This window comes from Pseudopipra pipra, chromosome W, assembly GCF_036250125.1.
Source record: "Pseudopipra pipra isolate bDixPip1 chromosome W, bDixPip1.hap1, whole genome shotgun sequence".
NCBI lineage: Eukaryota > Metazoa > Chordata > Aves > Passeriformes > Pipridae > Pseudopipra > Pseudopipra pipra.
Window position 1 is genome coordinate 42735028 of NC_087580.1, and position 14838 is coordinate 42749865.

At 53.7% G+C, this 14838-nt stretch overlaps 1 protein-coding gene and 1 pseudogene across 1 annotated transcript; both read right to left on the reverse strand.

The window, feature by feature from the left end:
* The window catches only part of LOC135405218 (zinc finger protein 729-like), a 285000-nt pseudogene that overhangs the window by 159902 nt on the left and 110260 nt on the right, over positions 1-14838 (reverse strand).
* On the reverse strand, positions 7360-13662 carry LOC135404734 (uncharacterized). The gene is made up of 16 exons (XM_064639478.1): positions 13366-13662; positions 12600-13126; positions 12106-12256; positions 11793-11857; positions 11441-11680; positions 11198-11346; positions 10116-10253; positions 9711-9825; positions 9402-9539; positions 9015-9191; positions 8732-8881; positions 8472-8573; positions 7982-8084; positions 7653-7709; positions 7430-7503; positions 7360-7374 (listed from the first exon to the last, which is right to left on the reverse strand). Exons 1-16 carry the CDS (start codon positions 13484-13486, stop codon positions 7360-7362), a joined length of 2322 nt encoding a protein of 773 aa, XP_064495548.1. The 5' UTR covers positions 13487-13662.

A 14838-nucleotide genomic window follows, 5' to 3' on the forward strand; every position in this document is an offset into this window, starting at 1 on the left:
GGGACACTGGAAGCAAGAATGCCCTGAATTAACAGGTGGAAATACAGGCACAGGAGAGGCTGTTGTTGCTTACAGAGTACTGAGTGAAGGGGGGGGCCTGCAGGCCAGTTCCTAGGGGACCTGCTGGTAAAAATTAAGCTAGGGGAAGAAAAAGAAGAATTAGATTTTCTAATTGATACTGGAGCTACATTTTCTGGTTTGAATTAATACCTACAAGTGATAAATATGTTTAAGTCGTGGGTGCCACTGGCCAATCAGAAAAGCTTTCTTTTGAAATCCCTAAAGTTCAAAATTGGAAAACAAATGGGAGTGCATCAGTTTTGGTATTTACCAAATTTATCCAAAATCGTATTGGGCAGAGACCTACTAGAAAATCTGGGAGCTGTAATAGAATTCAAACAAGGTAAAATTGAACTTAAGGTAAAGGAAGAACAATTAATAGCAGCTCTGAGTTTAGCAATGAGCTATGTGGAGCCAAGCCAGGGTAATTCAGATGTCAATCAAATTTTAGATCAGGTATACCCAGGAGTTTGGGCTATTGAAACACCAGGAAAGTCAAAAAGAGCAGCTCCCATTGAAATAGAATTACGGACAGGAGCAAACCCAGTAGTTAGGAAGCAATATGCACTGAAGCTGGAAGATAGAAGAGGAATTGAGCCAATAATAGACAACTTTTTGAAATTAAGGTTTTGTAGAGTGTGAATCAGATTGCAACACCCCAATTTTACCAGTCAAAAAGACAAATGGAACACATAGGTTGGCTCAGGATTTAAGAGCAGTAAATAAAATAGCTAAAACATACATGCAGCTGTTGCAAACCTATATACCTTATTAACAATATTAAAAGAAAGTGTAATTTGGTTCACAGCATTAGACTTAAGAGATGCCTTTTTCTGCCTTCCCTTAACACAGGAAAGTCAAAGGATATTTGCCTTCAAGTGGGAAAATCCCACCACAGGAAGGAAAACTCATCTCATTTGGACAGTGTTACCTTAAGGGTTAGAAAATATTCCCACAATTTTGGGAATTAATTAGCTAAAGAATTGGAACAATGGCAGTCACCACCAGGAAAGGGTGTACTTTTATAATATGTGAATGATCTATTGATTGTTACTGAAAAACAAGAAGAATGTGTTCAATGGACAGTACCAAATATGCCTTTGGCATAGTTCACGCTCATGGAGCAATTTGGAAAAAGAGGACTTTTAACTCTTCAAGGAAAAGTTGTGGAATATACTGAAGAAACTCTATGATTATTAGAAGCTGTACAACTCCCCTCTCAGGTGGCAATTATGCACTGCCAAGGACACCTGAAAGGTAACGCTGTCCCGGAAATAAGAAACAGAAAAGCTGATGCAGAAGCTGAATTAGCTGCTGCAAGAAGTAAAGAACTACCAGTAGCAGCTTTAGTGCTAGAAGAACTAGACACAGATCAACAGGTAGAATATCAAGAAACAGATTATAAGTGGATACATGAAAATGAAGGTAAGGTGTTAGACAATAGATGAGGTTAACTAAAAACAGGTCAGTTAATACTGTTAGAAAAATTAGTGTGGCAATTTGTAAAAGTAAAACATGATAAAACTATTGGGGCTTAGACTCACTCTATTAGCATTTAAGGACTAGAGTAGCAGGACCAAATTTATTTATCACAATAGAGCCAGTCACATCCCAATGTGAACTTTGTCTTTAATACTGGAACAAAAATACACCAAAGGGTAATAAGTAAAGGGCATTTCCCAGGTGAAATTTGGCAAATTAATTTCTCTGAGCTCCCAAGAAAAGGGGGCGGGGGGGGGTCCTGTTATCTCTTAGTTTTGACTGACACATTTTCTGGATGGCCTGAAGCTTTCCCATGTAGAAAAAAATGAATCAAAAGGAGTGGTTAAAGTCTTGTTGAATGAGATTATACCACAGTTTGGAATGCCTAAGAGCATCTCTTCAGATAGAGGTTCACACTTCTGTGCATGAATTGTACAAGCAATAAGTAAAGCACTAAAAATCAATTGGCAACTGCATATGCCCTACAGACTCCAAGCAAATGGGCAAGTAGAAAAGATGAATCTAAAATATGTCAAGAAACAAATTTTCATTGGTATCAAGCTTTACCTATTGCTTTAATCAGGCTAAGGGTCAAGCCAAGATCAAAAGGGAAACTGAGTCCATTTGAAATTCTATTGGGCAGACCCTACGTGATGCAAACTGTGAATAGTGAAGCTGTAGATCAAATCAGTAATCAATATGTGTGTGATCATGTTATGGCTGTAGGAAAACAATTGCAGAAAAATGCTACAGTGGTGTTAGAACACCAACCCAAGCAGCCTGATTGTAAGTTACATCCATTCAACCCTGGTGATCAGGTATATGTTAAGAATCTTTCAGGAGATCCACTACGGGAGAAGTGGGATGGACCCCAGCAGGTGCTGATGACCACCTTCACAGTGATCTGGGTGAAAGAGAAACCCACGTGGATCCACTACTCTCGAGTCAAGAGAGTTCCAGAGGAAGCATGGACCTCGGGAGAGGAATCATCTACTATCAAGCCTCCTCAATGCTGGTCTTTGGACTGATAAGTACATTAGTGTTAAATCAAACTCTTGCCCAAAAATTATTATGGTCTCAGGCCTATAATGGGAATTCTAGTCTATGATTTGCTATAAATACAGATATTCTGAATTCATCTGAACTGAACCAATACAATGCATCTGTTATAGTCCTCCAAGGAACAAGGGTACTGAATAATTGGTAAAATCCTGGTACCCCATACAATGCAAGTGTTTTAATAGGCACAGATCAGATGGTCACCCAAAATTGACGTTACTGTGAAATGTAATTAGTGGCTGATCAGTGTTGGCACACCTTCACTCTAGATAAATCAGTTTCTGTGATGTGTCAGTGGACATTCAGGGAAGGAAATATAACCAGGAGATTTCCAACCAGCAAATCTCCTACCACCCCATTGACTAAGACCACCACCAGTTCTACAACTCCTTCTTTAACCTGTGAGAGTGTCCACAATTTAACTTATGCTGGACACTCAAATGATTAGACACTCAAATGAGCAGAAGCTGTTGTTAGATCCCCCATATTCACTGAAGAGGGTTCGAATAAACCTTCAAGTAAACATATCAAACATACAAAAAGATTGTCAGCCCTGTATTCAACAAAGCCTTAAAGGCTGGCATGCATAGATGATGGCCAGATCCCCTCGTACCAGAATTCAAAGAGATGAAACCAGATGGTTTGGCACAGGATTAAGTGTATTAAACACCATAGATCAAGAAGTATTAGTGAATAAACTAAGTGCTGTCACATCTGATCTAGGAAACATCTTTGCTCACTTTGGCAGAAACACAATCATTGGCAGTTAAATTGTTAACATTAGTAGCTAACCGCACTGCAAAGGATTTCACCAAGATTATTGACAATGCTGGTGTCATCCATAAAAGGTTTGCACTTGCAATACAATGTCTCCAAACTCAACAGTGGGTACAATCTGTAGCTGCAAGAATATTAAGGGAAGGAACCTCAGGAATATTACCACAAGAAGTAAGAGAAATAATAGCTAGAAACAGTTCTACTACACAATTTGAGAAAAATTACCAGGCGTGGTGGCAGTTAGAGAACTTCACTTACAATCCTCAACATGAACAAATTGAAGCTTATGTACTCACTATCAGTGCAGCCAAAGAAAAGACCATCTTTCCTATCCTGACATTAGGAGCCATACACCAGAATGTAATTGTCAGACCCATAGACCATAATGTTTGGGCAAGTTATGATCACACCAAGAAAAAGTGACAGTCAGTCAGTCCTGAGGCATGTATTCCTAAAGGACAATTAGGATATATCTGTGAAAATGCAGTCGTAAGAAATGAAGATTTATGCTTAGATATTGAAGATAGTGTGTGTACCTTTGAAATGCTTCCCCATACTAAAACCCAATCACAAGTCTATTACGTAGGAAATGGATGTGCATGTGTTAGAACCTTTTGTGTTAATTTTACCATAGATACTTGACATGAAGTAGTCAGTGGTACTAATTTTTTTGTTTTACTAAAATAATAGGCTGTGACTTTGATTATATCATTCTAGTGACTACTAGACAACTGATTGAAGCTGATTATACAATGTATCATGATGTGCCGAAATTGCAGATAGGAATGAACATTAATCTTCTAAAGCAATGCTTAAACATCCTGATATAGAAGAACTGGTCCAGGAAGTAAACAGAACGACTAAACGAATGCTCTGCAAGTGGAACACAACACTGAGAATATAAAAACTGTCTTAACCAAAGTGGAAAAAGTGGGAGAACATCACTGGTTGGATATCTTTACTGGATACTCCCCCACGGCATCACAAGTGTTCCACTATTTGATACATTCAATATTGGTTTTAGGAGCTAGCATGATTATACTGCTGATCCTAATTATTTGGCTATGGTACAAATCAAGCATCATGGTTAGAAAGATGCAGATAATGTGGGCTGTGATGCACACCTACCAAAATCCATTAGAGCTTGACGAAGGAATTTGTAAATTCTAAACAGAAAGGGGGGAATGATATAGGAGGCTAGGCCCCAAAGAGTTAACTAAGAGATTTGGGTCTGCAAACAAGTTGATTTGGGCCTGCAAACAAGTTACCAATATTAAAACGATCTGTACCCGTTCTGTTCTACTTACTGGACCAAAGCTTAAGAGAATAGTACAAGAACATGTAATAGGCTTAGAAGCAATAAATTAGAAGTATAACAGGATCAGGTAGACATTTGAATAGGAGAAATAGGCCTGGAGCCAGGGCCTTTTCCAAGCTTCAGTGAGCGGGTCAAGAACAATGGAAAGGAAGAAGGGTCAAGCTGAGGAAGAGGAGTTAGAGACCCCTGCCCTATGGATGAAGATCGGAACTACCCCTCGAAATGGGGTGCCAAGAGAAGCACCGCCCCAAGCCCCGCCTGAGCTCCACCTATACTCCGCCTATTATTAATATGCATTGATAGATGTTGTAATCACTTGAATATGCATTTAATCATATCTGAAAATTGTATAAAAGTGTTGATTTTCTGAGGAGCCGGCGAGCAAGTTTGTCCAGCGCGAGCTGGCTTGCTCCCAACGTTGAATAAACAAATACCTTGCTGCTTAAAGATAAAAAAGTCTCTGAGCAGTTTTTCAGACCGATTTTTTGGATTCAGGGCTGCTGCCTGTCTCCTGCCCCAGAGAGCTGTGCCCCCGGGGGACTTCTCTACCAGAGGGCAGCCAAAGCCAAGGGGCACTGAGGTCTGCCCTCTTGCAGGTGGCTGTTGGGAGCGGCAGCTGGAGCAATTAGTGGCAAGACTTGGCATCTGTCAGAAGCTGTTGCTCCTTCCTGGCATGATTTTTGGGTGGAAGTGATTAGCAGCAGCACAAAACCACCATCAGCTGCTGAGTTTCACAGGACAATTAGATTGGACAGAGAGACTCAAGCTTCCTTGTGTTCTTTTTGCTTGTTTTCTTGCCTTCTGGAAAAAAAATCAGCCCAGTCTCGCATGTTCAACACTCCAGTGTCTGTGTGCTCAGCTGTGGCCAGCAGCTGATGTCCAGTCCATTGGGGAAGTGCAGGGGACAGGGAGAAGTCTGTTCTGTGTCTGCCATGAAGGTGCCACCCACCTGAAGGAGCAGCCAAGAGAAGTCTCTGCTGGAAGCAGAGACGTTCTGCCAGTTTCTGCTCTCAGGTGGACACAGGGCCCACTTGTTGCCAGGGGTCCTGGAGATTGGATCCAGGAACAAGGCAGGGCCATGCACTGGTAGGGAATGGGCTCCAGCAGGACCAAAGGAGGAACGTCCAGCAGCAAAGTGTGAGCTGGTGAACTGGGCCATCTTTTCAGCAGACACCACAGTGCTTACTTGCCTCCATCCCTGAAGCTCCAACATACGAGGCCCTGCTTTGCTTCAGCTTCTGCTGCTTCTTCCTTTGTTGCCCTCAAGTGTTGGACGTAGAGTTTAGAAGCCCATGCCCGTGTTTTGAAGGTGCCTGTGTGGAGGAGAGGTTCAGCAGCTGCAGCCCGAGGCTGGTGTCCCAGTAGAGTCTCTAAGGACAGCTGAGTGTGAAAGGCGCGTCCAGCCTCAAGCAGGGCCACTGAAGTCAGTCAGGATGTCAGGCTGCAGCTGAAGCTGCCAAGGGTTGCTGTGAGGCTGAGGAGTCACTGGAAAGCTGTGGTGGCCACTTGCCCTGAAGCCTTTTGCCAAAGCAGGTGCAACTGTGCCCACAGTCTGCCCACTTTTGGTGTCCTGGCGGGTGTGGGTGCCTGGGTGAGGAGGCCCAGGCGTTGTGGGTGCTGCTGCTCCTGGGCAGCCTCTGGTGCTGTTGTCTGTGGGGCGCGGAGCTGCTTGGGCAGCAGCGAGTGTGCAGCCCTGCCCGAGGAGCCCAGCGCCCTGCCCGTGGTGGCAGCAGCTCTGCAGGCCCAGAGCTCTGGTTCAGGGGGGTGTCAGCCACAGCCCTGTGGCCTGGGCAGCCGCGGGGACCCGGGCTGGCCGCCAGCCCTGCCTGTGCCACTGCCCCTCGCCGGCAGCACCCGGCGGACAAGCCCTGGCAGGGCCCCCTTGCCCTCCTTGTCCCCATCCAGGCCAGCCTGGCCCCCTTGGGGGTGTACCCACCCTGCTGCTGAGGCCCGGCCTCCAGGGCTTCTGCCACAGGGCTGGGAGATGCCTCAGGAAAGCACCAGAGCAGCCGGCCAACAGGGAAGGAGGTGGCTGCCTGGGGGCTGCTTATGGCCTCTGCCCCCCCCAAGTCCTGGGGGCTTTTCCCTCCACCCTGCCCCTTGGGGCCTGCGCCCAGTCTGTCCCCTCACAGCCTTCTGCCACCCACCCCCTCACAGATTCCCCTCAAGGCTTCCTGCTCCCTTGTCCCATCAGGGCCCCCACAGCACCTCACCCCTTCCTGGCCTCCCAGTGCCCCCTCCCCTGCTGGTCTTTTGCTGACACGCTGCACAGCGGGGCAAGTGTTGCTGAGCACAGGGAGCTATTTTCCCCTCTTCCCCAAGGCCCTGTGCACACTGGGCACCAAAAAAAAACTCCTGGGCCTCTGTGCGTGATAACATGTTGGTCATGTTCCCATGCTGGGCTCAAAGGAGGTGCTTGCAGTGAAGAGGCATCTTCCCCACAGGCTCAGGTGGCCCCAGGAGATGGAGCTTCCTGCATCAGTTCTCCACAGAGCTGCAGCAGCACAGGCAGACACTGCCCTGCGGAAAAGGCCGGGCCTGCCATGCTCTGCACAGCCAGTCTTGGAGCTGCTGGAATCTGCAGTAGGGAGCCATCTGTACAGCTCTCAGCACGTAGCAGTGTTGAATTGCCAGGCCTGCCATGGCGAGTCTGATGTCTTCTGTCATGCCTCTACAGGCTGGAAGAGGCAGCAACGGAGACTACCAGAAAGGGAAGAGTAAAGTTCTCCATACAGCTCTGATGATGTGGAGCGTTTCAATGGCCAGGTTTGAGACGGCAGGGCTGTCATCAGTCATGTCTTGAAGGGCTGAAAGAGAAAGGAAGAGAGCCAAGGTGAGAGGCCAGTGGTGTGGTGACGTGAGGAGCCCCTCCTGCCAGGGCCATCCCAGCCAGCTCTTGCCATGGCCAGGAGGGAGCAGGGCCCAAGGGGATCAGCTGGAAGGTGCCCTCGCTCACCTTGGCAGATGAGCTGCAGCTCTGGCTGCTCCTGCTTCATGGACCTGGCGGCGATCCCTGGGAACACAGAGCCTGTCAGGCCCCAGAGGCACAGGTCCCCCACAGCGGCGCTGCCATCCCGGCCACACGGCCTCCTGCCCTGGCAGGGCTGAGCCCGGGGCCTTCCCGCATGGGGACGCCCCAGGGCTGGGCTGGCACAGGGCGGCAGCAGGCGCTCGGGGCCACTCGGGGCTCCACATGCCCTGGGCCGCATCCTGCTGCCGCTGCAGCAGCCGGGGCTGGGGCCAAGCTGCAGCGGGGTGGGGAGGGACCCCGGCCTTGTGGCTCACCCAGAAACTTGATGGCCAGCTTTCGCAGGGGCTCCTCTGGGCTCTCCAGGAACGGCAGGGCCTGGCGCACGTACTGGCCCACTCGGCTCCTGTCCTTTTCCAGCTGCAAAGAGCGCCAGGGCATGGAGGGAAGGCTAGGCTCAGGCTCTGCCCCTTGGCCGGGCACTCCCTGCCCCCAGCACAGGGCTCCCCTGCCCACAGAGCCCTGAGGCCTGGTCAGCAGCTGCTGGGGCCAGGCTTTGGGGGGAGCAGAGGGCTGGGTGCTCCTGGGGCGCCGTGGGGCGGCCCGGCCCCACAGCCCAGCTGGGTCGGGGCTCCATGGCAGCCTGGCCGCGGGGGCAAGGGAGCCTGGAAAAGAGCCCGCACGCCCCAGGGAAGGGAGCAGTGTGTGGGGCACAGGATGGTGTCTGTGGGTGCAGCAGTGGACACAGGCATCCTGCCAGCCCCACACATTGGGCATCAGGGGCTGGGGTTTTGGGGCCGTCCTTACCAGGCACTCAGGAAACCTCCACGGCTGCTCCATGGTCACCAGGTTCTCAAGATCCCTCCACTTCAGGAACCTGGTTGCACCAAACAGTGCTCTCCGAGAGGCCTGCACAGCAACAGAGAGCGGGCCATGGCACCGCAGCCCAGGGCACAGCACCCGCATCCCTGCACCAAGGCCAGGAGGAGGCTGTAGGCGACCATGGGCCAGGGCAGGAGGCACAGCAGCCTCCTGCCATGGGGACACCAGAGCCCATGAGTCCTCACCTCTGCCACACGCTGGTTCTCATCGTGCCACTTGAAGTAGAATGGCACCAGACTCAGGTACACGTGTGGCTTTAGGCTCTTGCTCCTCTCTGTCGCTTCCATCAGCTCCCGGAAGAGGAGCATGGAGAGCTGCTGCAGCTGGCTGTGCTCCTGGTGCAAAGGAAGAGGAAAAGACCTCAGCACTGGCTTCTCCAGGCCCACCGGGGCACAGGCCTGAAAAGACACTGGGCCCAAAGTTTCCTGGCAGCACTCAGTGCCCACAATGAGGGGCACAGAGCCTTACGTTGTCAAAGAGTGGCCGCAGCACCTCAAGCAACTTCAGGGCAGTAGGGGTGGATATTTGGATGATTTTCAAGCCCAGCACATTGATGAACACAGAGAGGGTCATCTGAATTGTATCTGTGTCTGCATCCTGCAGTAGCTCCAGGAGGCTTTCATTCAGGCTCCGGATGCTCTTAGCCTGTGTGGAACACAATGCTGTGGTGCAGCCCCACGCTGCTGCCGCGGGGCCCAGAGGCCAAAGGTGCCTCCCAAAGGAGTCGAGCAGCTGAATGAGGAGGAGGAGAGCTGGGAGCAGCTGCCACAGCTGCCAAAGGCCAGCCAAGGCCAAGCTACTGCCTTGCACAGCCGCACGCTGCCGGCCCGGCTTCAGCCCCTGCCCCCTGCTCACAATTGAGGGAGCCTTGCTGAGCACCACCAGGCCTCGGAGCGCCAGGCGACGCCTCTCCGGGCACTGACTGCGCAGGTGCCTGGAAATAATCTGCAGGACGCTGGGCCCATATTGTCTGGGGTTCAGGCAGTGCAGGACCTGAAAGGCAGGGAGCAGTGACGGGGTGCCCGGCCGGCAGGAGCCCGGACCTGCCCGGGGCTGGGCCCAGGCAGCAGCACAGGGTGCAGGCACCATCCCGGGCGGCTGCGGCTGTGAGAGGGCAGAGAGGGGGAGGCAGCTGGGCCAGGCAGCGCTCGCCATCAGGCTCACCTCCACCAGGAACGCCAGGGCAGGCAGTTCCCACAGGGGCTCTCCCCTGCTGAGCCGCGGGAGCAGGCTGATGGCGATGCTGCAGCAGAAGGAGCGGGAGACACGGCACAGCTCCCTGCAAGGGGGAATAAAGGTGACAGAGACCCTGAGCCAGGTGGGCAAAGCTCTCCTGGGACTGACTCACACAGGCCTGGTCTTTGACCACCAGCCGGGGAGAGGACGTGGGCACTTTGGGAGGTGGCTCCTCCTGTGCAGCCGCCCCTCTCCACCTTTTCCACTCTGCTCAGCCATCCCTGGCTGCCAAGGCCCTCTGGCCCAGCAGCACGGGCACTGTGAGGGGTGGCCTGTGCACAGGGCAGAAATGACCTGTGGGGGTGTGGGGCAGTGGGGAGAAAGGGCTCTCACCTGGCCAGCAGACCCACTGCATAGTGGTGGCTGTCAGCCTTGAGGAGCATGTCCCAGCCACACTTGCGACCGATCACCATCAACAGGTCCTCATCCAGCAGCTGGCGCAGCAGGGCTTTAACAGTCTGCACTGCAAACCTGTGTGCAGAGCACAGCCCAGGTCAGGCACAGAGCCCTGGCCTCAGCCCCGAGGGCGTGGCAGGGAGAGGGGACTGGGATGGAGCACCTGTTGGGGTTGGGGGGAAGGCTGCGCTGCTCCCGGCATCGCCTCCAGAAGGTCTCGACCTCCTCTGACATCTCCTCTGTGCTGATGAAAACTTGGAAGAGCAGAGTCAGAAGGAGGCGCGGGAAATTGTCCTTCAATGCACTTGGGCACCAGGAGTGGGACAGCTGGAGGATCTCCCAGAGTGCCACAGTTCCCTGCCAAAGACAAAGCACCCAGAGACAACTCTCAGGGCCCAGATGTCCATGTGGCAGGGCCCAAGCGTGGCAGGGACAGGCCAGAGGAGACACAGGGGGATCCCCCAGCCTGGTGTCCCTGAACCTGCCCCTAAGGCAGGCTTGCAGCCCAGTGCCTGGGGCAGGGAGAAGCAGTGGTGAGGGAGGATGGAAAGGCATCCCAGAGGCAACCTGGGGGCGAGCAGAGGCCAGCTCAAGAAACTCACAGCCAGGGCAAAGACATCTCTCTCATCCCCATCAGAGGTGCGTCTCCTGTGCGCTGGCCAGTATTCCAGCACACGGAAGAGGATCTGCAGCACCGGCTCCTTAGTCCATCTGGAGGAGATGAGCGTCTTCCACATGGTGCGAGCAGCTCTGTGGAGTCACAACTCTGGTTCAGGGGGGTCTGGGACACAGCTCTGTGGCCTGGGCAGCTGCAGGGCCCAGGTGACAGAGCCACGGTGCCTTGTGGGGCAGGGAGGCAGGTTGGCCTCAGGATTGGAGGCTGACATGCCAAAGCTGGCAAAGAGAGGAGCTGGAGTGTCCTGGAAGTCTCCATGTCTCTGGCACACCATTTGGGACAGGCTGTCCAGGGGGATGGGGTCTAAAGGCAGGTGAGCCTTCAAGGCAGGTGGGCCCCATACCTGTCACAGGCTGGGGCAGAGCGCAGCAGGGTCACTGCAACATCCGTGGGGTGTGCCTGGGTCAGCAGGACAAGAGTCTTGTCCAGCCTGTGCTCAGCAGACACATTGGACGTGAGCCACTGATGGATGCACCTGACTGTGGCCGGCACCTGGAGGGGACATGGGGGACAGTTGGAGAGCTGCCAGAGCCAGTAACTTGCCCAGCTTCCCCCAAGAAGTGCTCCCCTTGCCACCAATCTCTGCTGGTCTCAAAGGCTGAGGGGGCCCAGCGCAGCCGACGTGAGGGGCCACAGCATCCCTGGGGGACTGGAGCCCTGGCCACAGGCTGCTTACTTGCTTTGCTTTGTAGACACCGTTCTCCACAAGCAAATCCAGCAGGGCAGCGCTGGTCTGGGCATTGAAGAGGTCCGAGTTTGCCGTGTCCCCAGTGGCCATGAAAGTGGCCTCTTCATGCCAAATGCACCTGATGAATCTGCAAACCAGCTACAGGAGAAAGGCAAGGAAGAGAGAGGGATGTCCCCTGGAGGGCTGCGACAGCGGTGCTGGGCTGAGCAGTGAGAGCAGGCCCAGCCCAGGCGGGGATGGCTGCAGGTACCTGTGCTGCCCTGCGGAAGCGGCCACGGGCACGGAGCTGCTCTTCTGTCCGCTCCTGGCCTGCATCTGGCAAAGAGTGAGCGCGCTCAGAGCTGAGGGTGTGCGGGAGAGGCCGGAGAACACAGCCCAGGCCTGGGCTCCAGGAGCAGGCAGGGCCAGCTCCGGGATGCCCAGTGGATGGAGCACGGCTGCCGGGAGATCAACCCCGGCCCCTCTGCCCCCTTCGTTTCCCTGGGCATGTCCAGAGGGGATGGGACAGGATGAGGCCAAGGGGGTTGCAGCCACCAGCCCTGTGGCCCAGCTCCAGCACTCACCCTCCTGCGGGGGCTGCACCTGCTGCACCTCTTCAGGCTGCTGTGTTGGACCAGCCCTAGGGCTTTCCTCCTTCTCCTCCTCCTTCACCCAGGCCAGCTTGGGCACCGTGGGGGGTCTCTGCTGCATGTCTCCGTCTGGTGTTATGGCTATCTGCAGCAGAGATACCATGGAAAAGCTTTGGCTCCTCAAGTCCTGCAGTCGTGCCTTGAAGGCAGCTGCAAGAGAGAAGCCTGGGAAATGCCTCGCCTCATCCAGTCCCACTGTCTGGCCTCGAGGGCACCTGCCCCAGGGACTGGAGATGCCTTGAGCAGCCCCAGGTCCCCAGGTCCCACAGTCTGGCCTGGAGGATGCACAGGGGAGAGGTGGAGAGCTGCCAGAGTGAGCAACTTGCCCAGCTTCCCCCGAGAAATGCTTCCCTTCCCAGCACACTGTGCCAGCCGCAAAGGCTGAGGGGGCCCAGCGCACCCAGCTTGGGGGGCCACAGGCTGCTTACTTCAGCAGAGACAGCTCTCTCCTCAAGAAACTCCAGGTTGGGGGTATCGGCCAGGCGCTGAACAGGCGCGGCGTCAGTGCTCGCCACGCCCTCCGTCGTTGTGGCGTCGGCCTCCTCCGTGAGACCAGGCAGCACAGAGTCACAGTGTGACACGTCATCGGTGGACGTGGTGTCCCAGTGGGTTGTGTGATCACTGGTTGCGCTGTCACACTTTGCTGGGACAGCAGTCGACGCGGTGCTGACATCAGGCTTTGTCAGCTGGGTCGGGATGGTGTCAGGCTGGGCCTGGACATCAGCTGGTGTGATCCTGGCCTTTCTACGCCGACTGCCCATGAATTTCATAAATGTCTGCAGGAGAAAGAAGGGCAGGGAAGAGAGGGATGTCCCCTGGAGGGCCGCGACAGCGGTGCTGGGCTGAGCAGTGAGAGCAGGCCCAGCCCAGGCGGGGATGGCTGCAGGTACCTGTGCTGCCCTGCGGAAGCGGCCACAGGCACGGAGCTGCTCTTCTGTCTGCTCCTGGCCTGCATCTGGCAAAGAGCGAGCGTGCTCAGAGCTGAGGGTGTGCGGGAGAGGCCGGAGAACACAGCCCAGGCCTGGGCTCCACAGGCAGGGCCAGCCCCGGGATGCCCAGTGGATGGAGCATGGCTGCCAGGAGTTCAGCCCCTCTGCCCCCCTCCCTTTCCCTGAGCATGTCCAGAGGGGATGGGACAGGATGAGGTCAAGGGGACTGCAGCCACCAGCCCTGTGGCCCAGCTCCAGCACTCACCCTCCTGCGGGGGCTGCACCTGCTGCACCTCTTCAGGCTGCTGTGCTGGAGCAGCCCCAGGGCTTTCCTCCTCCTTCTTCCTCCGGAACAGCCTGAGCAGGTTGAAGCGTCTCCCTGCCATGCCACAGTCTGGTGTCCAGGGCACCTGCAAGAGAGAAAGAGAACCTCGGAGAAACTCCGGGCCCTAAGTCCTGCAGAATGGCCTTGAGGCCACCTGCCGCAGGGATTGGAGACACCTCGGAGAAGCTCCGGGTCTCCAAGTCCTGCAAAAGGGTCTTAAGATCACCTGCCACAGGGCTTAGAGACACCTCGGAGAAACTCCGGGTCTCCAAGTCCTGCAAAAGGGTCTCAAGGGCACCTGCCACAGGAATTAGAGACACCTCGGAGAAACTCCGGGTCTCCAAATCCTGTGGAAATGCCTCGAGGTCACCTGAAAGAGAGAAAATCCTCCAAAACGCTCCGGGTCAGCAAGGCACGAGTTGGCTGCGCGGGGGCTCCGCACAGCACCGCTCTGTCCCGTCCTGTCCCGTCGCCTGCTCCGAGGAGCACTGTTGACACTGTGGCCGTGTCACCAGCAGCACCTCTGTCACCGCGGGTCATAAAGGGCCCTTGGACACCCTGCACCCTTCCATCCCACCGGCCACGCCCAGCGTGTCACAAAGGGCCCTGGGACACAGTGCCACGTGGCCTGGGGCCTCCCCCAGCCCCGCCAACCTGCCCCACCTTGGAGGGAATCCGCTCTCTGAAGTATCTAATCTGGCTGGACCTGAACTGTAGGAACGGCTCAAGAAATGAGCAAACACTCCCCTCCTGTGCCTGCTCACGGCAGCACAAGGAGCCCCCTCGGCCGCTGACTCAGTCGCAGCAGGAAGGGCACGGGGCCTTCCACACAAGCTGGTACGGCCTCCTTGGGAGAAGTGCTGGCTGGTGGCCATCCTAAACGGGGGGGGCTGACACCGAGAAGGAAGGTGTGGGCAAGGGCACCAATGCTGTTGGGAGCCCTTTGGCCAGGGCTGCACCCAAATCAGCAGTTGTGGTAAGTCCTGGCCCAAGGAGACCTGCCACTGCCCCGAGTCCTGGCAAGGCTGCTGCCCGTCTCCCGCTCCAAAGAGCTGTGCCCCTGTGTATTAGTTCGTTTGAATACATGCCCGGAATAAAGACAAGTACAACAGACATTCAAACAGTACAAAAAATCTTTTATTGCAGTGAGAATAAAAACTAGCAAAGAGAATCAAAAGCTAAAAAAGAATACAAAATAATTGCTTTATCAGTTGGCATTCATACAATACTATGAATGGCTTTTATTATAGTATTAACTAGTAATAAGGGAATTAAAGGAACATTTAAAGGATATTAAAACAATTCTACGAGTGGCTTTTAATACAATATTAACTAGTAAAAAGAGAATTACAAGGATATTAAAAAAGGATATAAAACATTTGCTTTCTCAGGTGCTTCCTCTCAATAAACTGT

Excerpts from the sequence above, each read along its gene's own strand:
- LOC135404734 (XM_064639478.1), bottom strand. The coding sequence starts at position 13,486 with ATGGCAGGGAGACGCTTCAACCTGCTCAGGCTGTTCCGGAGGAAGAAG. Across the intron at positions 13,127-13,365 it reads GGTGCAGCCCCCGCAGGAGG|ATGCAGGCCAGGAGCAGACA; the intron begins GTGAGTGCTGGA and ends GCTCTTTGCCAG. Across the intron at positions 9,826-10,115 it reads GCAGTGGGTCTGCTGGCCAG|GGAGCTGTGCCGTGTCTCCC; the intron begins GTGAGAGCCCTT and ends TCCCCCTTGCAG.